Genomic DNA, 21,897 nt, shown 5'->3' with positions numbered 1-21,897 from the left:
CGCTGTCCTCGTTGAGACGAGGATGCACAAGGAGAGACTCACGTAGACTCGAAAATAGGGCCAATGACACGGAGCGGGAATGCGCCGCCCCTTTCTCTTTATTCTCTACGTACTGTCTACATGTGTGGGCTGCTGCCTCTCTTTAAGGCGTTCTTCATCTACGCTTGCACGTTATTTTGTTGTTGTTTTTTTCCTTTTTTTTCTGCGCATGTGTGTCTTGGTAATGTGGACAAAATTAGTAGCGTACAGGGCATAGTTGTTGTTGTTATTTTGTTTGTATTTTTTTTGTTTTATACTCCTGTTGAATAGTCTCCTTCATGAGCTACAGGTACCTCCACGACGATAGACAGCAGTTTCTCAACGCGATTGGCACCGAGTTGGCGTGGGGATGGTCTCCTGCAATTGATTTCACTGAGGTGCTGGAGCGGCGGGAGAGAGACGCAGGGGAGGGTGACGCGGAAACCAAAGAGGAGCAAGCGGAAGGCAAAACCGCGACAGAGACTCAGGCAAAGGAGGACGCTGAAGCGGATGCTGACATGGATGCCATGATTGCGGCGATACAACAGCGAACACCGGCTGGAGCAAACGAGGGGGAGGACGGTAGCAACACAGTGCGTGTTCTCCTCTGCGGGGCCTGCGATATTAGACACATCTTTCGCACTCTCTCCAGTCTACACGTAAAGTCCAAGTCCACCACGCAACCGTCGCCGGTGTACCACTTCTACGTTTATGAACCCAACTTGCGAATACACTGTCGCCACCTCTTTTTCCTGCAGTGGCTGCTGGACAGCATGTTCTCCCTGGATGAGCTGGAGGAGCGTGTATTGATGTTTCTTGATGTGTTTGGTAACGCCCTGATGCGCGATGCCACCTCTGCCCAAAGCCGAGGCGTGTCTCAGCGGTTGTTGCGCGTGCTTAGAAACGAGGACGGTGAACTTGCCAGACTTGTCTCCTTTACCGAGATGAAGTTCAAGGAGCGTGACTTTGTGGAGGAGCAAATTGTGCATTGGGCCCAGGATACCTCGCGGGCAAACATCGAGGAGTCGTGGTCGCGGCGTGTGCGTCATGAGATGGCAGAACGCTACGACAACCGCGATAATGTTATTGACTGGGACTTTAATTTTTATCTTCGCGACTACACAAATCTTATCAAGTTTGCCGAGTACCGTACGTGGCGCAATACGGGCATTGCCTTTGATGCAGCCCATATCAATCCTCGCCGGGGGTTTACGTACACTTACTCCGTTCCAAATAAGACGCTGTGCCACTTCAACGCAAAAGGGGTTGGAACGTACCTTGGCGACGTGAAGAACGGTCCCTTCTTTGCGCTTGGCGCTCAGACGGCAAACACGCACATTCGTGCAAAGACGATTGATGGGACATGCAAGTACGGTAATGGTGTTGTCTCTATGCATAATGTGCGGGCGTGGCTGTACGGCCTCCTGACGGGGCATGCTTGGCCATGGAGTGATCATGCCTTTGCCTGGGACGACCCCGTGAACTACAACCATCTGCCTCCAGGGACGCCCAGCGACGTTACCCAGCAGGCAACCTTTCCGAGGGCGCAATTTCACTTTATCGGGCTGGACTTCACACGTTTCACACAACATATGCGGGGGAAGAGGAAGCAGAATAAGTTTGACTTGGCGTTTGTGGGGACGAGCTGCACGCAGTTTATGTCACCGGACTTCTTTGAGTGCACAATGTGCAGAGATGCGGTGGTCGTGGCGGAGACGGCGAAGTTTGTCATTGATGCCCGCGACGAGGCCAAGGCGGCTTTTGTGAACAAAATTCACGAAATGGCCAAGGCGGCGAACTGGGAGCAGAACGATGCTCTCACGAATCTGCTGCATGCGGATCAGCCTGAACCGCCAAAGTGCGATAAGGACTCGCCCGGCATGAAGGCGCAGAAAATAGCCCTGGAGCGTCACCAAATGCCGTACCAGGTGGCCTTGACACGCGCTCCAAGGCGTCCGGAGACGTGACCAAAAGGAGACAAAGTGTGGCGAGAGAAATAAATGCGAAAAGGAGATGGATGCGACGAAGACATGAGTACACAACGCTGAAAATGATCTTTGCGTGCCTGTGTGTGTGTGTGTGTGTGTTATTCATTTTACCGTTGTTGGATTGGATTCGTTTCTTTCTTCTCTCTCTCTCTCTCTATATATATATATATATATATCTGTGTGTTTGTTTGTCTGTCTCCGTGCATTTTCCTTGAGTTGCCGGCATTGTTTTTTTTTTATTTTCCACCGCAGCTGGCAAAGTCTTTATGTTGGATTCCATAGATATAAACCTCCGCGATAAACCGGCGGCAGCCACCGCCACCAGCTGGTTTGATGCAATCAGCACAAACTTCCACGCCGCGGCAGCAAAAGAGCGTGGCTACGACCCTTTTTCTTTCATCTCGTCACAGCGCCCCGATGTGACGGAGCTCACGCCATCCACGATTCGCTACAACGAAGACAGCACCACCTCACCGCGGAACGTGTTTAGCGCCACCCAGTCACCCATTGAGCCGGCGCGCGAGGACCTCCAGGCCCAGCTGACGGACGTGACTCCCAGTAAGCCGACCTCGCACGAGGATACGCTGGCGATCAACTCGACCCCAAACGCGGCAACCTTGCAGCGCTCCAGACACGTTGATCTTTACGACGACGCCATGCGGGCCAAGCTGGCAAAACGGCAGTGGGCGGCGGTGGAGCAGATGCGACAGATGATCTTGGAGAAGGTCAAGGTGGAGCGGGAGTGCCCATTTAAGCCGAAACTATCACCGTATGCGGTGAAGATTCAACGCCCCGCCGAGCTGGCGCCGCAGAATCGGGTGTACGATGAGCTCATGCGGAAGGAGGAATGGCGGGCAAGGAAACGGCAGGAACATATTAGGCGAGAGCTGGAGGGGTGCACATTTCGCCCACTAACGCTTCGAGCCGCCAAGTTGAAGTCCTCTGCTCACACGCATGATTCTCACGTTTTCAGTGAACTCTACAGTCACGATGAGGAGCGGAATCACTTTGTGCGGGAGGTGCAGCCCTACGTTGTGGAGCAGCTGGAGCGCCACATGCTGTTTAAGAACCCGTCCAACAAGCCTCTGCCGGAGGACAAGATCAACGCTGTGGTGGAGCGCCTCTTTTCTTGCAGTGTTGTAGTGAACCCAGAGGAAGGCACGCGGCGGCGATCGCAGAGTCCATCGCCTCCGTTTAAACCAACAGTGAGCGTCAACTCGGCGCGAATTGTTGCGAAGCAGCGCGAGGGCGGAAACGTCAAAGAAAACGTGGTGGAGCGACTTCTGCAACCCACTGCCCATTTAAAGCCCAGCGAACAACTGCGTCAGCAGACTGCGAGCAAACAGGGAGAGGAGGAGTTGGAGTTGATGCGGTCGGAGTACGTCCGGAGGTTGCAGGGTTTGCTGCAGCGTGAGCGTCGGCGGTCGATTATTGCGGCCAAGTTTGAGCTGCTGTCAGGCGCCATAAACAAAGAGCGGCAGAGCCGTGAGGGCTCGCAGCGGTGCGTGACGGAGCACTCTGCGCAGGAGCTTGTGAGGGCGGGTGCGGTGATGCTCTCGTCCGCCGAGGCGCAAGAGCTTTGCAGCATCCTCGCAGCCAGTGGCGCGGGCAGGCTGAATAAGAACGGCTTTATTGCCCTTTGCACGGCTGCCGTGGAGGGGCTCCCCAATCCAGGTGTAAGTCCCCTCGGTCGCGCGCCTCCCCCGCGGGCACCGACAATGGGGGGCGGCCTCACAGACGCTGACCGTGGAGTCCAGGACGGTGCACGAAGGACGACCTTTAGGCGTGAGATTCCATCACCGGAGGAGCTTGAAAAAATGCGGGCCCGACGTGAGGAGCGAACGCAGCAAATGACGGAGGAGGAATATCAAAAACGTCAGGCAATGATGGAGGAGGAACAGCGCCAGTGCACATTCCGCCCACCTCCCCCACGGCGGATACCAAAAGAGTGCCACGTAAATCACACCGTGGATGTGAAGACGACCAAAGCGGCCGCCCTGCGTCGAGCTTACATTGAGAAAAGACTCGAAGGAGAAGAACACGCTGGAGGAACGGCTGCTGCGTTACCGCTGGCCTCTACAAAAGACCTCTTTGGTGCTGCTGCTGGTGCTGGTGGGGCTCATACAAGGGCGAAACTCCCGCAAAGTGTAGCTGCTCACTCTCTCCTGGCATCGTCCAATCCTCGCACGAAGCCGTCTTTTGCGGGGCCAATAGTGGAAGCATCCCCCGCAGCTAAGGCACCCTATAAGCGTTGTAGAGGGGGAAAAGCACACCGAAGCTACACCGGCCACGGTGAGGGTTTTTCGACGCGCAAAGATCATTCCTCCCGTAGCGTTCCTGCAGTCGCATCTGATCGCAGCTCGGACGACGCTGCTGCCGCCTATCCCAGACCTCGAAAGATGCGGACTCGCGAATCTGTTGCAGTTGCAGAAGCGCCATCTCCACGTGTGTATCGCGATGTCGTTTCTGAGCACGCAGCTTTTGGCCGCGATGGAGCCCTCTCGGAGTTTGGTCGAGAGCTTATTCTACGACAACTTCGAGAGTATAGAGATAGGCGGTAGTATTCGCCTGTTTTATTTAGTTTTTTTTTTTTACGTCTTTGCGCTTTGTTGTTGCTGTTTCCACTGTTGTTGTTTTCCCGCTTCGATATCATAATATATATATTATTATTATTATTATTATTATTATTATTATTATTATTATCTGCGTGTCTATTTGGAAAGGTAAGTAAATCTATAGATAGAAGGTGTATATATATATATATATATACCCCATAGAGGCAACTACGCACTTCCTGTGTTTTGAGGGAGGGGGCGTGTTCTTTTGCAGTGGAATTACTGGGAAGTGTGGGCCTATGGCAACGGACTGAAATCCCAAATGAAACAACATCCAGGCATTTGAATAAATGCATATATATATATATATATATTAAAAGAAGGTGGAGAGGGAAAAGCGAAAAAGAAAGAAAAAAAAAGATAAATGGTGGACTTTGTTGCATCCTTGAACATAACCCGCACCCGTATTGCAATATGTGTGTTGTTTTGTTTCTTTGTTTTTCTTGTATTTTCGTTGATTCTCGCGTGTTGTGTTTTTTGCCCACCGACTCCATCGTTTGTGTGAGGGAGTTAATTAACAGTACAGAAAGCTGGCGGAAGCTGCGGGTGTGAAACTCTCCATGATCTGCAGGGATACGTTTGGCGGCGGCAGTCCCGCGGGCCCATCACCAGGCCGGCGCGAATACGAAATTATATGCGCCCAGCTGGAGAACATCTTGAGTGAGGCCTGCAGTGAGCCCCCCTCCAGCGAGCATTGTGTGTTCATCGAAAAGCGTATTACTGAGCTCCAGGGCGCCCTTGAGGAGGCGGAGCACTGCATTCGTGAGAAGCAGCGTCTTGCGAGGGAGGGACGGGAGAAGCGGCTTGCCGATCTTCAGCTGCGTCGGCTGCAACTCTACGAGGAGAAGATGGCTCAACTCAGGAAGGAGTTTGAGCGGCGACAAAAACTTGTCCTTGGACAGATGGAGGAAAAACGTTTTTACTACAACCAAAGAAACGAAATTGTGGGTGAGCGAATAAAGTCGTACAAGAACTCCGCCCTGAATGCACAGGCGGTGCTGGTTGAGAAGGCGGAGGCAGAACGCGAGAAGCGGGAGAAACGTCTAGCCCGCCTAAAAGAAGAGCGGGCACGCAGCATCCAGAAACACAAAGAAAAGGCGCGGCTGCGTATGGAGCACTCCCGCGAAGTTGTGAAGTACCGGAAGCAGGAGGAAGAGGCCGCAAGGCGTGAAAAAAGACTTGCGTATATGCGTCACGAGGAGGAGATTGCAAAGCTACAGATGGAGGCTGACGTGCCATGGCAGCGAGAGAGCGGCACGCGCAACTTTGTGCGGTGTCTTTCTCACAACAGAAGCGCCACGGACGATGGCGTCAGCAAGGCGACAACGCGGTACAAACCCCATGAGGCGCTTGTGAAGGAGTTGAAGGAGAAGGAAGAGCGGCAGAAGGCGCGGTACGAAGAGGAGAAGGCTGCCCGATTATACGAAATACAGCTTCGAGCCCACACACGCAAAAATCGCATTGAAAGACAGCGAGAAAATTATATGGCTCTACTTGATAAGCGAGTTCAGCGCAACGAAGATATCATAAAGATGGCACGTGAAAAAAGACGACGCGGTGAAGCTGCGAAGAGTATTCGTGAGGCTCGAGGTCAAGGGGTGGGTGAATCTGTTACGCGTGATTTAGAAGAGCACCGTAAGCGAGCAGAGGACCTCGAGCTCCAGCGCCGCCAGGAGGCTCTGGTCAAAAACTATTGTAGATGGAACGATCGGGCAAATCGCGTCATTATGCAACTACAAAACGCCATCCAAGCGGATGATAAAATACGGCCTCTGAGGAATCGAAAAGAATTGTTTCTGCCAAGGATACCCTTCGTTCACGGCCTATGACCAGCCGCAGTGCTGGTATTCTTCCTTGCAGAGGTATCGGTTGTACCCCGGTCTCATGCGCTACACGGCTTGGGCACTATTCCTTATTAACGGCACTTTAGGGCATGAGCTATGGGAGTCCGCGTGATTGCTTGGCCTCCCTAAAAGGGCATAAAAAATGTATGTACATTATTCCGTGCTTGTTGCTGCCGTAAAGTGGTGGGAGCGGAGGAACGACCTCCGCAACCGATTTTTTCTTTGGAAACGACGGGGAAAAAAAAACACACACACAAACCAACAACAGAAAAGGAAGAAATGGTCGAATTTAGTCCTCTTTCTCTCTGGGTATTTATTTCTCTCTTGACTCATCGGTACGTTTAAGGGCGTCCTGCTGCTTGGAAGAAAAGGAGTTTATATATATGTTGTTTGTTTGTGTTTTGCTTTGAGGGGGTGGAAGAACACGAAGAAGACGGTTTTGTGGTGGTGCCTACCTGCGCCTGCGCCTGCGCCTGCGTTTGTGTGTGTTGATGTTGTCGTTTTTGTCTTTTCTTTTTTTTTTCCGTTTATCGGCTTTCGCACTGTTGGGCTTTTTTTTTTTTTATTATGCAGAGTATATTTTTCTCACTGACAGAAACCTCTCAAAGAGAAGAAATGAAAAACTTTCTGACTGGAGATGGACGCTCAGTAGAAGATGGTCGTTTGTTTGTTTTTGTTGTTATTGCGTTGCTTTTATGTTTTCTCTTGATTTCTTTATTTGCCTTTTTTTTTTTTTTTTTTACTTCCCCCCCAACACCCCTTCCAAACGATGCCGCGGGGGAAGTGCGATGTATGTTTTTCTGCCCTCTGCTGCCCTCTACGCGGGGGTGTACAACAGTAGCGGGGCCCCTACGGGTTGCCGCTTCGTTTGTTGTCAATGAGTCCAGCTATCATAAAGGCGATTTTTGTATTCTTCTCTTAACTTGTGTTGCATATGTGTTTGTGAGGTAAATTGTGTTTTAAGTGGGGGGGGGGGGGGTGCTGGATACATGGAACTAACCTGTGAACCCCTTTGCTGTCCTTTATCCGCTTGTATAAATAAGAGGGAGACTGTCTCTTCCATCCAACGTCTTCCATGTAAGGCATTGTTGCAAGGCGTTCATAGGGACCACCCAAATCCTCCTCTTTTGGGGTGGGTTTAAAACGAGTCAAACACCAGGAACAGGATTTGTGCTTTTTTGTACCCGCATATGTACCCATCTGACTACGATATATATATATATATATATATATATATATATCAATGTGGCTGGATGTTAGTGCACGCTGTTGTGTTGTGTTGTGTGTATTCGTGCCGTTCACTTCCTTATGATTCCTCCGCTTCTGTAATGTGCCCCTTTCATGCGTGCGTGTTCTTTCATGTTTGCGTTATTGTTTTTTTTCCGTCCTTGTCGCGAAGTTCGTGTCCTCTTGTGAGTTCAAGCAGCCAACAACGAAGCATCAAAAGACACACACACACACACAAGCATACGAAATCAAAAAAAAAGGGGGGAGCAGATTGCGAATTCATGTTAGCGAAGCCGTCTGTGGATATCTTCTCAACAGTTGCAGATGCCGTTCTCATTCCCCCCTGCTCAGTTTTGCTAGCATCTAGCTTTTCCGGCTGCATTCTTAATGTATTGTTTAATTGTCTTCAATACAAGGACAACCTGAAAAGAATCTTTCATGTTAGCACAAAATTGTCACAGAAGACTGATGGCATTTGCGACGCTACTACCGAGCTCACACCAATAGAAATTGATCCTTTGCTTGGGCACTGGACCTCAACGTTGGGGCCTTACAAGAGAGAGTTTTTGAATGGTTGTGAAGCAGCTGCTGGTGCATCTCCACCTATGCCGGTGGTATCAGTGGTAGACAGCACGCTGCTAGAGTCCTTTCAGTCCGTGCGCCTCGAGGCACAGCGTATGGTGTTTGTGTACAACCCAACCTACATGCTCATAGCATCGGCAAAAAGCTTGGTCATGCTGTTGGTGCTGCAGTACCACTATGACTACGGGGGAGGGTGGGAGCGCTTTGTTGTGTGCTCCGCAGCAAACTTGATGAGCGGACTGCTGGCCCCCGTTCTGGAGTACGCCACAAGATGGCTACTCCCGCTAGACCACGAGAGTGGGGCGCCGGTGGTAGTTGTGGAGCCAGAGGAGCCAGCAGACGCGGTGCTCATTGTGGAGGTGCTTGGCCACATTTCCAGACTGGAGCTGGAAGATCTTGGCACGGTGATGATTCAGGGAGTCGCGTTCATCGTCTTTGGTGCCGTCCTCCTTCCCGCGCTGCTGGTATTCTGTTTGCCCGGCTTGGCCTCTTTTCTATGGGTGTTTGTGCCTTTGTGGGCGCTCCACATGGTGGTGCGCCGCCTTTATTATAGGTGCACCTATTCCACGATGCAGTCACCGCCTAGAGGACGGATAAGTCGACGCTTAACCCCAGCCGCCGAATTTGCGAAGGCGGCGCTGCTGAAGGTTCTGACGCTTTTTATGCTTCAGTGGTCGGTGCAGTGCAGCTTTTTGTTTGGGTTAATCCTCCTGAAGGGCGGGGGATATAACGAGGCCCTTTACATTGAGGTCAAACATCAGTTATGGGGATGTTATGATCCCCTTAATATGACGAGCTTCCAATGGTTCTGCTTCGCAAGCCAAATCCTTTTTTGAATGATTGTTTAAACTAAAGGAGGAAGTTATTCATTTTTGTGATTGACGTTGTGCAATATTTATTTTATACGAGGCGTTCATACGGCCAGGGTGAGACTTGGTTTTGGGTGGCAGTTGGGGGCTGTGGGTTGATGATGATGTGTGCGTGTTTGTTTATTTTATCTGATGCGGGGTCCTTTATTGTTGCTTTTTTTTTTGTGTGTGTATAGGAGGCTTCCGTGGCTGCAAGGCGTAGATGCTGCGTACACGGCGTCCGTTGCCGTTACGTCGACGAAGCGACGGGTGGCCTGTGCGCTTTTATTCGTTAACACGAGGACTCCGTCAGGTGCAGGGACGTGAGCGTCTCATTTTAGGCACCCACGGGGCAGGCATTGTGCAGCATACTTCGGTGGCGCAACCTTCCGCCGCTAATTTTCCGAACTCTGTGACGGTTGCGGCTCCGGCGGCGGATTTGTTCCGCACGAAAGTGCATGAAGGGACTGGAACGGGTGAGAAGGACCCGTATGTGCGGACGTTGCCCAACCAGGTGAGCCGAGAGCCGGAATCTACCGTCTCGCAGGCCCATAGCACTGTGGCCCCCACCGTAGACGAATGCACCACACTTGACAGAAGATGGGAAAGTATGCAGTACTGGTTTAGCGACCAATACCCTCGGCTCATAATTTATTTGCAGCAACTGCAAGTTCCTGATGTACCACCTTTGTCTTCTGCGGCGGAGTCTTTACTGTCGCGGTTTGAAGAGGTTGGATTACCAAAGTTGGTCTCTGAGGGCGTAGATCGACAGCAACTCATAAAACTATGGAAAACGCTAACAGATGAGGTCAATGCACTGCAATTGCAATACCTTTGTGATCGTTCCACGTTTGAATCGAAATTGTCACATATCTGTAAAGAGGCTTTACAGCAGATGCAAAGCATGTCATCAGGTGGAGTGGAAGGTGCCCTGGCAATTGAGGCGCTACGACGCCAAACCATTTTGCGACGCAACGATTACATTCAAAAGCATCTGATTGATGTCATGAGTAACGGGGCCTATTTTGGCTTTGGGGACGCCGTGTGGCAAGTCTTTTTCCACGCAGTGAAGACTCACAAGGCGGCTCTTTTTGGTGACAGCACACCCGAATCGCTTCGTTTTGCCTGGGAGTCGGTGATGCAGGAAGATGTGGTGCGTGTTCCCGATGTGACGGCCCCAGTTGCGCTCTTTTTAACGCTTGTGTGCATCCATGAGAGCAACGGACTGGCGTCAGGGGAGTGGAAGGAGTCGGCATCAAGCCTGAGCGATGGCATTCGCTCCTCGCACGCGGTACAGGGTCGCCCCCATCTGGAGCTGCTTAACCCGGTGGTGAAGCGCCGTTTTGTCGCTAGGACAGTGGAGGCGCTCTTGCAGTCCCCCACTTCTAACAACTTCTCCAAGCTGCTTCGGGAGCACGGGCTGCACGACCTCAGCCGTGACGTCTCCCTTTGCGAGGCGATGAACAGTAATCAAAAAATTCTTGAAGACGACGTTGCGGATGCAGTGGCGCGCTTTGAAAGCAGGGGTGAGGTGAAAACCCTGCTTTCGTCTCTCACGGCGGGAACCGACGCTGCCGTGCGTGACACGGTCGCCAAAATCCTAGGCATCTCCGTCACCACCACCATGAACTGGGATGCCGTGATGCAAAGCGTGGACTGGACAAACAACTGGCGGCGGTTGGCGACAATGCTGCTGTGTGACCAGACCGTGCTGGTGGCCATTCATAAGCTGGTTCAAAACGCGATTGGCGCCAAGGGCGCGTCACGCCACTTGTTCTCCGACGAGTACGTGGATCAGCTTCAAGACATCATTGCGATACGTGAGGAGCGAGAACTCAACAAAAAACTTAAGATAGATCGCATCTTGAAGGAACTCTCCTCCTATAAGAATGTGGATCAGACGTGTGAAATTATCCGTCAACTGGGTGTGGATATGACAGAGCTAGACCACGCGGCATCATTGATACGAGACAAGGGACTTGTGAGGCGGCCGGCTATGGATGAGAAGTTGATTGCGTGCGTGCTGGAGGCAGTCGCTAAGCGCCACCCAAACTGGGTGCGAGCTGGTGTGATTGACCCCGCAGCCATGAAGGATTCCATGAGTGCACTAAGATATATGCTCTTTATTTTCATACGCCTTGCGTATGTTCCTCAGTCGGGCTTGGCCGCGATGGCGCAGCGATCTCGGCGTCGCATTGGCCCCATTGGACTGGAGCCATTCCAATTTAACGTTCCCACAGAAGTGGGTTTTGTCGAGCACTACAACAATTTGCAGTACAAGCGGTATGACTGGCAGGGCTGGTACCAGCGGATGGTGGACGTGCACAACCGCAACGTTTCCCTGCGCTGCCGCATCCACGACCTCAAGCGTCTAGATGCCAATGGTGTGCCTTTTGTGGACACGCAAACCGAACGTCGGCTGAGGATCCTGGCGGGCGGACGCGTTGGCATGGGGGTGTTGATGCTGGACTCCGACAAGTACGAGGATCAGGCAGATAACATGACGTTTGGCTCGCTAAAGCTCTCGGAGCTCCTGGCGGACGCGCGGAAGGCACAACTGGGCGAAGAGTACTGGCCCTCCGTCGAGCTAAAGGTGCGAAAGCCTAGTGGTCAGAGTAAGGCGCACTACTCCCTCATTGACCATGATCGGATTGAGAAGCGAAGCCGGGAACTCTACGAGAAGTATCGTGAAGCGAAGAAGAAGAGCCTGTTTGTCACACCTATGGACATGTGGTTGGAAGTGAAGGGTGTACAGGTGCGCAAGGCCTCCGATGGTGCCGACGCGCATGGCTACACTGTGGATGCCTTGCAGGATGCGCTGGACAGCGATGACGCCGAGAAGCGCTAGGTGTTCACTGTGAGGAAAGATGAGGAATGACGGTAAAAAAAAAGGGGGTGGGGGAAGGAGAAAAGAAAAAAAAAGCATCTGCAACAATCCACCCACACACATACGAAAACAAAAAATGAGAGAGGGAGAGAGTACTTTGAAGGAGATGGCGTGAAGGAAGAGGCGCGGCGTCGCCATCACCAATTTTGTTTTGTGGCGGAAATCCAGCCCTGGTTCTCACTGCTATGATTGCTGTGAGCTAGCACTATTCCTTTGACTTCCTTTTTTCTTATACCACCTTCCTCTTTGGTCCTTCTTGTGGTTATTTCATTATACTGAGGTGGAAAAAACGAGGACTGTAGACAGACGGGAACCAGTGGGTATCTTCTTACTCGCGAGGATAGCGAGTAAATGGCGCAGTATGAATCCGTATGTGACGGCAGGGAGGCTGCGTTGAGGCCTTTCACTACTTTTGGTGATCATCCCCGCTTTGATGCTGCGCAGCTGCCAGGGGTATCGCGACTACTGCACCATGAGGTGCGGGAGCAGCAGCTGATGGGCCACCTTCTTCGTCTCAAAGAGCTTCAAGTGGAACTAATGTTCCTTACGGAGAGGAGCGCACAGTGTCTGCTGACGCAGAGCCGCGCACACATAGCCGCGCAAAAGCACAAAGAGGCGGCCGCACGCAACCTCGCACTACGACACAGGCTCCAAGAAATCCTGAGCGCGCAAACAGCCGCAAGCCCTGCGGAGGACGCGCGCTCCACACTGGGGCTGCAGTCTTCTTCTTACGTGTCATATACCGACGTTGTTGCCGTGTGTTCGTTAACGGGCATCTGCTCTGCAAGCGTCAAGGACGTCCACAGCCTACTTAGGAGATTGATGCTGCGCATCGTCGGGGGCAATTCCGCCTGCTCCACCATTTCATCACTGATGGAAACCTTGTCATCTTGGCTTCAGTCCAACTACGTTGCCATTTTCCTTCCGTGTTACGTTCCAATGACCTTCATCCTTGCGGCGTCGCAGCTGCAACGCTCTGCGGACGACAAAATGAGTGAATCTGCCTTGTACGTGGCACAGCAGGTGCAGCATCAGCGCGAGCAGCGTAAGCGCGAGCAGCAAGCACGGCAAGCACAGTTACTTAGAGCCAAGGAACGTCTTGAACGAGCAGAGCAGCACGCATTTTCAGTGCGCAAGCGTATCTTTCTGCTGTACGAATGGGTCACAGGAAAGCGACGTTTACCGACTGGACAGCTCCTGAACTCCGTCATATGCGCTGAAGTGATCCATCGCATACGAGCAGACCTGGTTGTGGGGGAAATGGACTTCCTCCTACAACTGGCCGCTAACAATGGAAGCGCCCTACTCAACACCACAGCACACAACTCGTTCTTACCATAATTGTTTGTACACCCCTGAAATACATCTACGACAAGCGCGGATTGGCAGTGTGCATGCTACATTGGTGCAACACCAACACGATTTGCATTCACAATCACGACGAGGCTGCGCCAATATGGTCACCACATACATTGTCATTTTACTTATGTCAAAACCAGGAATCCGAAGAGGTACAACAAACACAATGCCCTTCCCCGACGCTTGGCGCGACGAAGAATACCTAGAAGGCCTAGCACGAGGTTAAGGCGCGCTGCACGGCGGGGCCCGGCACGGATGCACCCCGGTGTCGCGGATGATGGGGAGGGGGGTGGGGGGTGACGAGACCTCGGACTCGGCAGCTGTCGCCGAGTTGTGCGCGCACTTCCAGGGAGGCTGACGGCCTCCGCTACCGCGGGCGAACCGCAGGAGGAGAGTTTTGGGTGTTTTTTCATGCTCTTTGTTTTTGATGGTGGTGTCTGCTGGTGGGTTGCTGTTCGAACTGCCGGGGGGGGGGGGTGTGAGGGGCAGATAGTTTGTACGTTTCCATTCTCCATCGTTCATTCCTTTTTTTTTTTTTGTCATATCATTTCATTGCCTCCTCGCATGCCTTTTTCGGTGGCCAACTGACGTTGCGCGTGGAGACATGTCCCCCATGTCATGCGGTTCGGCGTGAGCCGCCGTTGTGGGTGCGTGTCTCGGTGCGTCCTTCACATGTGCTGCTTGCTCAGTGGTGCCAGCAAGCACGCGTTGGCCACTTTTGCTGCACACGGAGGTTGTTAAGTTTCTGTATTATCGTAGTGCCTGGTTGTCTTTGTACGGGTGTCCGCCGTTTCGTGTGTGTGTTTTTGGCATTTGCGTGTAGGTGAGGTTTATGTGTTGTTGCCTTGCCGGTGTTCGGGCTGCTCTTTCTCCTGTGTGTTTGCGTCATGCACTTGGCATGGTTTTTTTTTATTGTTTGCTTCTTTGGTTGTAGTCACACTTTCCGCTACCTGGGCCAAGGTTACCGTTTTCTATTGCTGTTTTGCTGCTGTTGTTTGTTCGCCGTGTGACGATTGTTGTTGGACGCTTTTGAAATGACGGGTGCGAGCCACGAAGCTGGCGGCGACGGTAGAGACGTGCAATCGTACGAGTTCCGCATTGCCGCAACGTCACCTCGTCCTTCCCAGAGTGTGGTGGAGCTGGCACTGTCTTCGCTGCCTGGGGTGTCTGTGCTCGACGTCACCGTCAGGGAGGAGGATGCGACGATTGTCGTAAAGACGCCGTGGACGCGTGAGACGCTCGGGAGGAAGTTTTACGACGCCATCACCGCACTTGGCTATGTTATTGCCGTAGATGCTCCTGTGGAAAGCCAATTTCTTATTGAAGGCATGTCATGCGTGTCGTGTGCTGCACGGATTGAGTCCCACGTGCGGAGTCTGCACGGTGTGGAGAAGGTGACGGTAAACTTTGCGACGATGACTGCCCTCATTCTGCATCATTCTCAGCTGTTGACGACCAGAGATTTAATGAACGAAATTGGTGGTATGGGATACCGTGTTAGGCTGCGGTGGTTACGAGGAAACAAGAACAAGTCGCGAAGAAGTTCTTCAGGTTTTATTGAGCAGAAGCTGATTATAGGTGGGCTATCATCAGCGGAGTCTGCGGCATGGGTTCAGATGTACATCCAGCGCTTAAGTGGCGTAAAGGACTGCACCGTCAACTTCTTGACGGGGGAGTGTGTGGTGACGTTGGACCGGAAGGATGTTCTTCTGTGTGTCGGGGAGGCAATTGCCTCCATGGGATATACAGTCGCCGTGTCGGAGTTGGACTGCGCCTCAGATGGGGTGTTTGTTGATGATATGCGGGAGGCCTTGGAGCGAACAAGAGAAATTGCAGAGCACAAGGCGCGCTTTGTGGGTGCCGCGGTGCTGTCAACGCCGCTGGCACTTGTTATGTTCCTCATGGCGACAACCAATGTGATGAATAACACGGGAAAGATGTTTTTGTTGGATCTTGTTCAGCTCTCTTTGACGACACTGATTGTTTTCCACTATGGTTCTGTGTTCTTTTACAATGCATGGCGGAGCCTGCGGCACGGGGAGAGTACGATGGATACGCTGGTTGTCATTGGATCTGGTTGCTCCTATGTATACTCTCTGGGGGCGTGTGTTATGATGCTTCTGACGGAGCGTCATTTAGTCACATATTTTGATGCCGCGGGTATGCTAATTACCTTTATGCTGCTGGGGCGTTTTCTGGAGGCGCAGGCAAAGCGCAGTACAAGCGATGCACTCATTGAGCTAATGAACTTGGCGCCGCCTGTCTCCATCGTTGTAACCGCGCAAGGTGACATAACAATACCGTCCTCGATGGTGGAAAAGGGAATGCGGCTCCGCGTGCTAGCTGGGGACCGGATGCCTGTCGACGGCACCGTTGTGGAGGGAATCTCAGATGTGGATGAGCAGATGGTGACGGGTGAGGTTGTCCCCAAGACAGTAGGCCCAGGTTCTACCGTGATTGGGGGGACAACAAACATGACGGCAATGCTGGTGGTGGAGGCAAACAAAATTGGGGATGAAACGATGCTGTCGCAGATTTTGCGCTGCGTACAAGAGGCACAGAACACCAAACCCGAAATTCAACGCATTGCCGACAGAATAGCCGCGTATTTTGTTCCTTTTGTTATCGGCTTTGCAGTGACTGTCCTTTTTATTTGGCTTTTTCTTGGTGCTTTCAATATGTACCCGCCGATGTGGCGCAGGGAGAAGGAGACCATCGTCATGTTTGCGTTTGAATTCTTCATTGCTTCCGTGGTGGCGGCGTGCCCCTGTGCCTTGGGGCTTGCAACGCCGACTGCCATCATGGTGGGTACCGGCGTCGGAGCGAAGACGGGGATTTTGGTAAAGTCTGGGAAAACGCTTGAGGCCGTGCACCGATCTCGCTGCATTGTCTTTGACAAGACGGGCACCATCACCAATGGGCGGTTGGAGGTTGTCTTTAGGATGTGCTGGGGTGACAACGTCGATGAGGTCATAAAGATGGTGGGGTTTGTAGAGCGGCTCTCAAGCCACCCTGTGGCAAAGGCTCTGGTCAAAGGGATTTCTGAGGTGGGCCCGGAGGTCGTGTACGATGTGGTGTCTTCTAAAACCCACAGTGGCCTTGGTGTTGAGGCCGTTATTCGTCGTGGACCCGCCGGAGCCGAGGTGCGGGTGCATGTCGGCAATTTTGCGATGATGCGGAGGGCCAAGGTGGAGGTTCCCTTAGAAGTTGAACAGGCAATGCGGCAGCAGAATAGCCAGGGCAGAACCATCGTTATCGGCGCCGTGGATGGTGTGGCGCGGCTTGTGGTTGCACTCGCGGACCAGCCCAAGGAGGAGGCTTCAAGGATCGTAAACGTTTTGTATCAACAGGGCATCCATGTACTATTGGTAACAGGGGACAACAAGAATGTGGCAGTGCGTGTGGCAAATACAGTTGGTATCCCACCCGAAAACGTCTACGCTGAGACGCTTCCGCCAACAAAAGCCAGCATAGTACGGCAACTGCAGTCGGAGGGTCACTGCGTCATCTTTGTCGGTGACGGAATCAATGATAGCCCGGCGCTGGCACAGGCTGATGTTGGGATTGCTCTTGGTGCTGGAACTCAAATCGCCATTGAAGCTGCGGATGCAGTGCTTGTAAGCAACAGCCTCGTTGATATCCTCAACCTGCAGGCTCTTTCCGTCGCTACTGTCCGACGCGTATACGGCAATTTTGTATGGGCATTTGGCTACAATTTATGCATACTTCCTTTTGCAAGCGGAATGTTATACCCTTTCCTCCATGTGAGGTTACCGCCCATACTGGCTAGTGCGGCAATGGTGCTTTCCAGCATAACTGTTCTTCTGTCCAGCCTGTCAATTAAGTGTTTTAGACCCTACAGGCCAGAGCAGTTTGTCCCGCCGTCACAGCAGTAGAAAAGGGTAAAAAGGAACAAAACAGAAACAGTCTATTATATCTTGGAAATTATATATTTATATTATCGATGAAAGATGAATATTGCACTAGTTTTAATTGTATTAACATGAGGTTTTAATATATATATATATATATATATCCACACCATATTATTGTCATTTCTTACTGATTTACGTTCCTTTGGAGTACAGTCATTTGAGGGGAGCATCATTTCTTTTCCTTTTGACGGTGGCCGCTGCAGTAAAGCTCGTAGGCAAAACAGCACTCACCACACAAACACAATGCCCTTCCCCGACGCTTGGCGCGACGAAGAATACCTAGAAGGCCTAGCACGAGGTTAAGGCGCGCTGCACGGCGGGGCCCGGCACGGATGCACCCCGGTGTCGCGGATGATGGGGAGGGGGGTGGGGGGTGACGAGACCTCGGACTCGGCAGCTGTCGCCGAGTTGTGCGCGCACTTCCAGGGAGGCTGACGGCCTCCGCTACCGCGGGCGAACCGCAGGAGGAGAGTTTTGGGTGTTTTTTCATGCTCTTTGTTTTTGATGGTGGTGTCTGCTGGTGGGTTGCTGTTCGAACTGCCGGGGGGTGTGAGGGGCAGATAGTTTGTACGTTTCCATTCTCCATCGTCCATTCCTTTTTTTTTTTTGCATATCATTTCATTGCCTCCTCGCATGCCTTTTTCGGTGGCCAACTGACGTTGCGCGTGGAGACATGTCCCCCATGTCATGCGGTTCGGCGTGAGCCGCCGTTGTGGGTGCGTGTCTCGGTGCGTCCTTCACATGTGCTGCTTGCTCAGTGGTGCCAGCAAGCACGCGTTGGCCACTTTTGCTGCGCACGGGGGATGCATGGGTTTACCGCATTGTTTTTTGTTGCGCATTCTTTTTTTTGTTGTTGTTGTTGTTGTCTGGTCTATGCCTCAGTTGCATTGTTCCTGTTTTTTAGCTCTCGGTGCAGCAGCTTTGTTTCGGGGCGTTGTGCGCGTCCGTCTGTTTTGATCTTCTTTTTTTTATTTTGTTGCTCTGTAGGAGTATTTTGTTTTTCTCCTTGTGACTGAAGTTGTCTGTGTGCGTGCGTGTGGGTCTTGTCGAGTTAGCGAGCACCGTTGACTGTGAAGCGATGACGAAGTACGAACTGAAGCTGCAGTACTTTGACGAGTGGATGCTGCGATGGCGAAAGTTCCAGACGGATTCCGATTGGGAAATTGAGAAGAACCGCCAGTGGTGGCGTCAGTGCAACATGGTCCTCACTGGAGCGTTGTTTGGGTCACTGGTGCTCTACACCGCGGGGACCGCTACGCTGAAGCGGCAGTATGGCCTTCCCCACTTCTTCGACGTTGGTGTGGACGCGCAGGTCAAGCAGACTGTGCTGGAGACGTTGACCTCGCGCTGGCGTTACACCCCGCAAGGCTACTTCCGTGTGTTGCTCACCGGGGTCCCCACCTACCTGCTTTTTGTTTCCCTCGAGCACCACCAGGAGAAACGGCGCATGCAGCAGTACGTGAAGCAGAACACGGTGTTTGGAGAACAGATGCGCCGCTTTCTCAACACCGGCAAAATTGAGGAGTACCTTGCGGTAAACATTAAGGGAACCCTTCCGCCCTCGCAGCGAAGTATTTACGCCTACTAGGAAAACAGACGAGGTCTTTAGCGGCCGTAGGTGGTACAGACAACATGGTGAGCTGGTGGTGGAAACAAGCAAATATATATATATATATATATAACTTTTTTAGTCTCCACGGAGGTGGGAAAGTTTTCCAGCTATAGCAGCCGTGTTTGGGGTGTGCTACCGCAGGCGTTGGACGCAGTAATTGATGTGGTGTACGTATTCTTCACCTTCTGTCTCTTTTTTCTTTTATTTTCCTGCGTTGTTGTTGCAACCTGTTTGTCCGCTACCCTGGCGCGCACTCGTAAGGGCTGTGCTGGCAGTGTGAGCGGTTGGGGTTGTGCGCGAGGGCGTGGATGAGGCGTTGTTGGGACGGATAGAAGTAACTAGGAGTATTCTGGGAAGAAGGCGGTGTCACTGTTAGCTGAAGGTTTTCTTTTGTAGGAATTTTTTGCCCAAGATGCTTCTTTTTTTTTTTTTTGCTTTTGTTTGTTCTTCAGTTTGTTGCGGTTTGTCTCCCGCCGTGAAGGATACCTGCTGCTGTTGTCATGGATAACTAAGTTTTTTGTTTTGTTTTGTTTTTTTTTGTTTCTGAGAAGGGTTGTTTGTGTCTCTGTTTCCTTTGTCAGTGAGGGCGGCTACGTCACGGGTTGGAGTGTGCTCTGCCGAAGTTGGGCGAAACCCAAAGGGCTACATAAGGAGGAGATCACCGCGTAGGAGCCGTTACCGCACGACATCTTTACGCGTTTGCGCATACGTGACACCCTCAGACAAGACACCACTGTGAGCGTGGACGGTGCACGTATTTTGTAACGAAGCAGTGCGCCAACAAGGTATCGTAGCACACACGCACACGCAAAAGAAGCAGAAGAGGAAAAGGGGAACAGGTGGAAGTAAATTCATAAGGACGCCGGCGGAAGATGCTACCAAAGGTGAATCCCATTAAGTCGGTGTTGGATCCTGCCACAGCAGAGACGCATCCGAAAGGGACAAATGTCAGCGGCAGCGTTGACATGGTGGAATGTGGGTCTTTGGCCACGGCGCGGCGTGAGAACACTAAAACTTGCGGAGGCCTCCGTAGCCCTGTACATCCTGCCTACACAGCCATGGAGCAGGCGGAGATGACAAACGTGGACGACTTTGCAGAGCAGCTTGAGGGATGTAATATCCAGGTGCAGGTTCGAACGCGCGGTACCGGTCGACGGTCGCCTCTTGTAGCCATGCTTACGCATTCAGTACGCGGTTCCCCTGTAGATTTATTAAATTCGTGCGGCAGTGGAATAAGTAGTCCCATGGTTGATGGTGCTCCTGGGGTTGGAGTGGAGCCTGCGTCGCGCACGGGGTTCAATACAAACGCATTACTGCAAGATCCATTACCAAGCACAGTTGTTCACCGTGCGTTGCATGGCAAATGTCGTTTCATTCAATTTCCTCAACTTGCACCCTTTGAACCACCGCCACAGCCGCCTGCGAGAACGACTTTTCCTCTTTTTGTTGGTCAAGTGCGGTTTGAGACAACACAGGCAGAGCTGATTTGGCTTATTCGGCGCACATCTGGTGCGTGTGTCCTCACAGTGGAAGGTCGAGGGAGTGGCTGTTTCATCATGCACCTGCAGAGCGAAGCTGAACGCGGGCTGGTGCGTCAGCTGCATAAACGCATTCTATTTGACATTGGTGGAGCCTGGTTTGCCCGCTCCTCTGAGGAGGTGGATGGCCTCTGTGAGTACGTGGCACTCAGGGGACCGTATCTGTCTAAGCAGGCGAAGCTGCCGCGGGACGCAATGGTGGTGGAGGACATCAAGGTGGATTCCACAGATATGGGCTCCTGTCATCCCTGCTGTTATTCACGCGGGACCTCAGTGCATTCGTTGAGTAGTGCTAGCACTACCTGGGAATCTCCTAACAACGCGTGGGTCATGACCTCGTCGTCGCCGCTGGCAACACCACTGCCGTGAATACCTCACGTCAAGCATGCGAGTATGTGAGATGTATATCGGACGTGTATTCCGCGAGCCACGCTGTGAGCATGCGTCACGGCAAATCATAGGGAAGTGTAATGAATCCGGAATGGGGGGAAGAATTAAAGAAAGGAAACGGGAGAGTGTGAAGATTCGTAAAAAGAAGGTGGCAAGGCAAAACAAGGAAAAAATAATAATAAGAGGAGTCAGCAACATGGGCCTTTTGAAGAAAATGATTGGGGTCCGGGACAAGGACTGTGTTTGTTTACGAGGTAGCAGGAACGCGCTGAGTATAGGGGAAATGCGACACACACAAGTAGCGTGGTGGGCCCGGCGTAAACCTTTTGCCGCGCGCTGCGCATGGGGTACATCGTTATGGGAAGCGACGGTCGCCCCTCTTGTTGGATGTGGGTTGCTCTACTTCATCCGCCTTGCTGTGCTCTGCAACCCGTATGCGGATTGAGACGGAAAATAAAACGCAGAAGTTGTTGAAAACAAAAACAAAGGCAGAAAAACAAAAAAGGATCACATATATATGCGATATATTTAAAAGCAATGCCTCGTTACATTGGTGGAGCAAAAAGAGAGAGAATAATAATAATAATAATAAGCTGAGAGGCTATATTGCCCTTTGGAGTTTGGAAAAATGGGACTAGCCTAGTATAGCACACGGGCACAACATGACGGAAGCGGTGGGGGGGGGGGATGAAAAAAAGAAAAAGAAAAAAAAGGTGTTGGAGGCGCAAAACGGAAAAAGAGCGTTCCGTAAGAGTGCTGTGTAACGTTTTTTTTTTTTTTTTGTCATCACTTTATTTATATATATTTTTGTTTTTATTGTTGTTCTTTTTCTTTCCACTATTTTCCCGATGTTTTGCTTTTATTTGTTTTGTGTTCTTTTTCTTTGCCTGCGCACCGAATTTATCTTCTTCTGGACAAGTGGATGGAACGACGCATACGACACTCTGCTGAGAAATGGCGGTAGTAATTAAAAGTGTGTTCTTAGTTTTCCGTTTTGTTTTTTTTTTTTTTTTTTTTTTTTTACNGTCGTTGTTTTGTTTTTTTTTTTTTTTTT

General features: G+C 51.6%; 9 protein-coding genes across 9 annotated transcripts, besides 20 other annotated features; all 9 read left to right on the top strand.

Moving 5' to 3' along the window:
* Positions 1–255: 255 nt before the first annotated feature.
* Positions 256–290: a microsatellite.
* Positions 291–317: 27 nt separating this feature from the next.
* TraAM80_03706 (putative dynein assembly factor 3, axonemal) lies at positions 318–1,985 on the top strand (the record flags this gene model as incomplete). The annotated part of the gene is made up of 1 exon (XM_029380659.1): positions 318–1,985. One exon carries the CDS (start codon positions 318–320, stop codon positions 1,983–1,985), a length of 1,668 nt encoding a protein of 555 aa, XP_029239453.1.
* Positions 1,986–2,076: 91 nt separating this feature from the next.
* Positions 2,077–2,105: a microsatellite.
* A 33-nt stretch (positions 2,106–2,138) lies between these two features.
* Positions 2,139–2,162: a microsatellite.
* Positions 2,162–2,182: a microsatellite.
* A 90-nt stretch (positions 2,183–2,272) lies between these two features.
* On the top strand, positions 2,273–4,567 carry TraAM80_03705 (uncharacterized protein; the record flags this gene model as incomplete). The annotated part of the gene is made up of 1 exon (XM_029380658.1): positions 2,273–4,567. One exon carries the CDS (start codon positions 2,273–2,275, stop codon positions 4,565–4,567), a length of 2,295 nt encoding a protein of 764 aa, XP_029239452.1.
* Positions 4,568–4,667: 100 nt separating this feature from the next.
* Positions 4,668–4,709: a microsatellite.
* A 25-nt stretch (positions 4,710–4,734) lies between these two features.
* Positions 4,735–4,775: a microsatellite.
* Positions 4,776–4,907: 132 nt separating this feature from the next.
* Positions 4,908–4,935: a microsatellite.
* Positions 4,936–5,181: 246 nt separating this feature from the next.
* Positions 5,182–6,450, top strand: TraAM80_03704 (glycoprotein 96-92; the record flags this gene model as incomplete). The annotated part of the gene is made up of 1 exon (XM_029380657.1): positions 5,182–6,450. One exon carries the CDS (start codon positions 5,182–5,184, stop codon positions 6,448–6,450), a length of 1,269 nt encoding a protein of 422 aa, XP_029239451.1.
* Positions 6,451–7,126: 676 nt separating this feature from the next.
* Positions 7,127–7,206: a sequence feature (A-rich).
* Positions 7,207–7,674: 468 nt separating this feature from the next.
* Positions 7,675–7,706: a microsatellite.
* Positions 7,707–7,732: 26 nt separating this feature from the next.
* Positions 7,733–7,759: a microsatellite.
* A 153-nt stretch (positions 7,760–7,912) lies between these two features.
* Positions 7,913–7,929: a microsatellite.
* A 44-nt stretch (positions 7,930–7,973) lies between these two features.
* Positions 7,974–9,110, top strand: TraAM80_03703 (uncharacterized protein; the record flags this gene model as incomplete). The annotated part of the gene is made up of 1 exon (XM_029380656.1): positions 7,974–9,110. One exon carries the CDS (start codon positions 7,974–7,976, stop codon positions 9,108–9,110), a length of 1,137 nt encoding a protein of 378 aa, XP_029239450.1.
* A 235-nt stretch (positions 9,111–9,345) lies between these two features.
* TraAM80_03702 (uncharacterized protein) lies at positions 9,346–11,970 on the top strand (the record flags this gene model as incomplete). The annotated part of the gene is made up of 1 exon (XM_029380655.1): positions 9,346–11,970. One exon carries the CDS (start codon positions 9,346–9,348, stop codon positions 11,968–11,970), a length of 2,625 nt encoding a protein of 874 aa, XP_029239449.1.
* Positions 11,971–12,360: 390 nt separating this feature from the next.
* On the top strand, positions 12,361–13,350 carry TraAM80_03701 (copper-transporting ATPase-like protein; the record flags this gene model as incomplete). Its single annotated transcript, XM_029380654.1, has 1 exon — positions 12,361–13,350. The coding sequence occupies one exon, from the start codon at positions 12,361–12,363 to the stop codon at positions 13,348–13,350; it is 990 nt and encodes a 329-aa protein (XP_029239448.1).
* Positions 13,351–14,402: 1,052 nt separating this feature from the next.
* Positions 14,403–17,264, top strand: TraAM80_03700 (putative copper-transporting ATPase-like protein; the record flags this gene model as incomplete). The annotated part of the gene is made up of 1 exon (XM_029380653.1): positions 14,403–17,264. The coding sequence occupies one exon, from the start codon at positions 14,403–14,405 to the stop codon at positions 17,262–17,264; it is 2,862 nt and encodes a 953-aa protein (XP_029239447.1).
* Positions 17,265–17,382: 118 nt separating this feature from the next.
* Positions 17,383–17,404: a microsatellite.
* Positions 17,405–18,124: 720 nt separating this feature from the next.
* Positions 18,125–18,169: a microsatellite.
* A 212-nt stretch (positions 18,170–18,381) lies between these two features.
* Positions 18,382–18,891, top strand: TraAM80_03699 (uncharacterized protein; the record flags this gene model as incomplete). The annotated part of the gene is made up of 1 exon (XM_029380652.1): positions 18,382–18,891. One exon carries the CDS (start codon positions 18,382–18,384, stop codon positions 18,889–18,891), a length of 510 nt encoding a protein of 169 aa, XP_029239446.1.
* A 72-nt stretch (positions 18,892–18,963) lies between these two features.
* Positions 18,964–18,984: a microsatellite.
* Positions 18,985–19,331: 347 nt separating this feature from the next.
* Positions 19,332–19,364: a sequence feature (A-rich).
* A 66-nt stretch (positions 19,365–19,430) lies between these two features.
* Positions 19,431–19,458: a microsatellite.
* Positions 19,459–19,787: 329 nt separating this feature from the next.
* Positions 19,788–20,822, top strand: TraAM80_03698 (uncharacterized protein; the record flags this gene model as incomplete). Its single annotated transcript, XM_029380651.1, has 1 exon — positions 19,788–20,822. The coding sequence occupies one exon, from the start codon at positions 19,788–19,790 to the stop codon at positions 20,820–20,822; it is 1,035 nt and encodes a 344-aa protein (XP_029239445.1).
* A 593-nt stretch (positions 20,823–21,415) lies between these two features.
* Positions 21,416–21,435: a microsatellite.
* Positions 21,436–21,533: 98 nt separating this feature from the next.
* Positions 21,534–21,555: a microsatellite.
* A 54-nt stretch (positions 21,556–21,609) lies between these two features.
* Positions 21,610–21,728: a sequence feature (A-rich).
* A 107-nt stretch (positions 21,729–21,835) lies between these two features.
* Positions 21,836–21,897: a microsatellite.

This window comes from Trypanosoma rangeli (genome assembly GCF_003719475.1).
Source record: "Trypanosoma rangeli strain AM80 chromosome Unknown Tra_15.4_contig_00099, whole genome shotgun sequence".
NCBI lineage: Eukaryota > Euglenozoa > Kinetoplastea > Trypanosomatida > Trypanosomatidae > Trypanosoma > Trypanosoma rangeli.
Note: the sequence above shows the minus strand (reverse complement) of the source record. Positions and strands in the feature narration are given on the sequence as shown.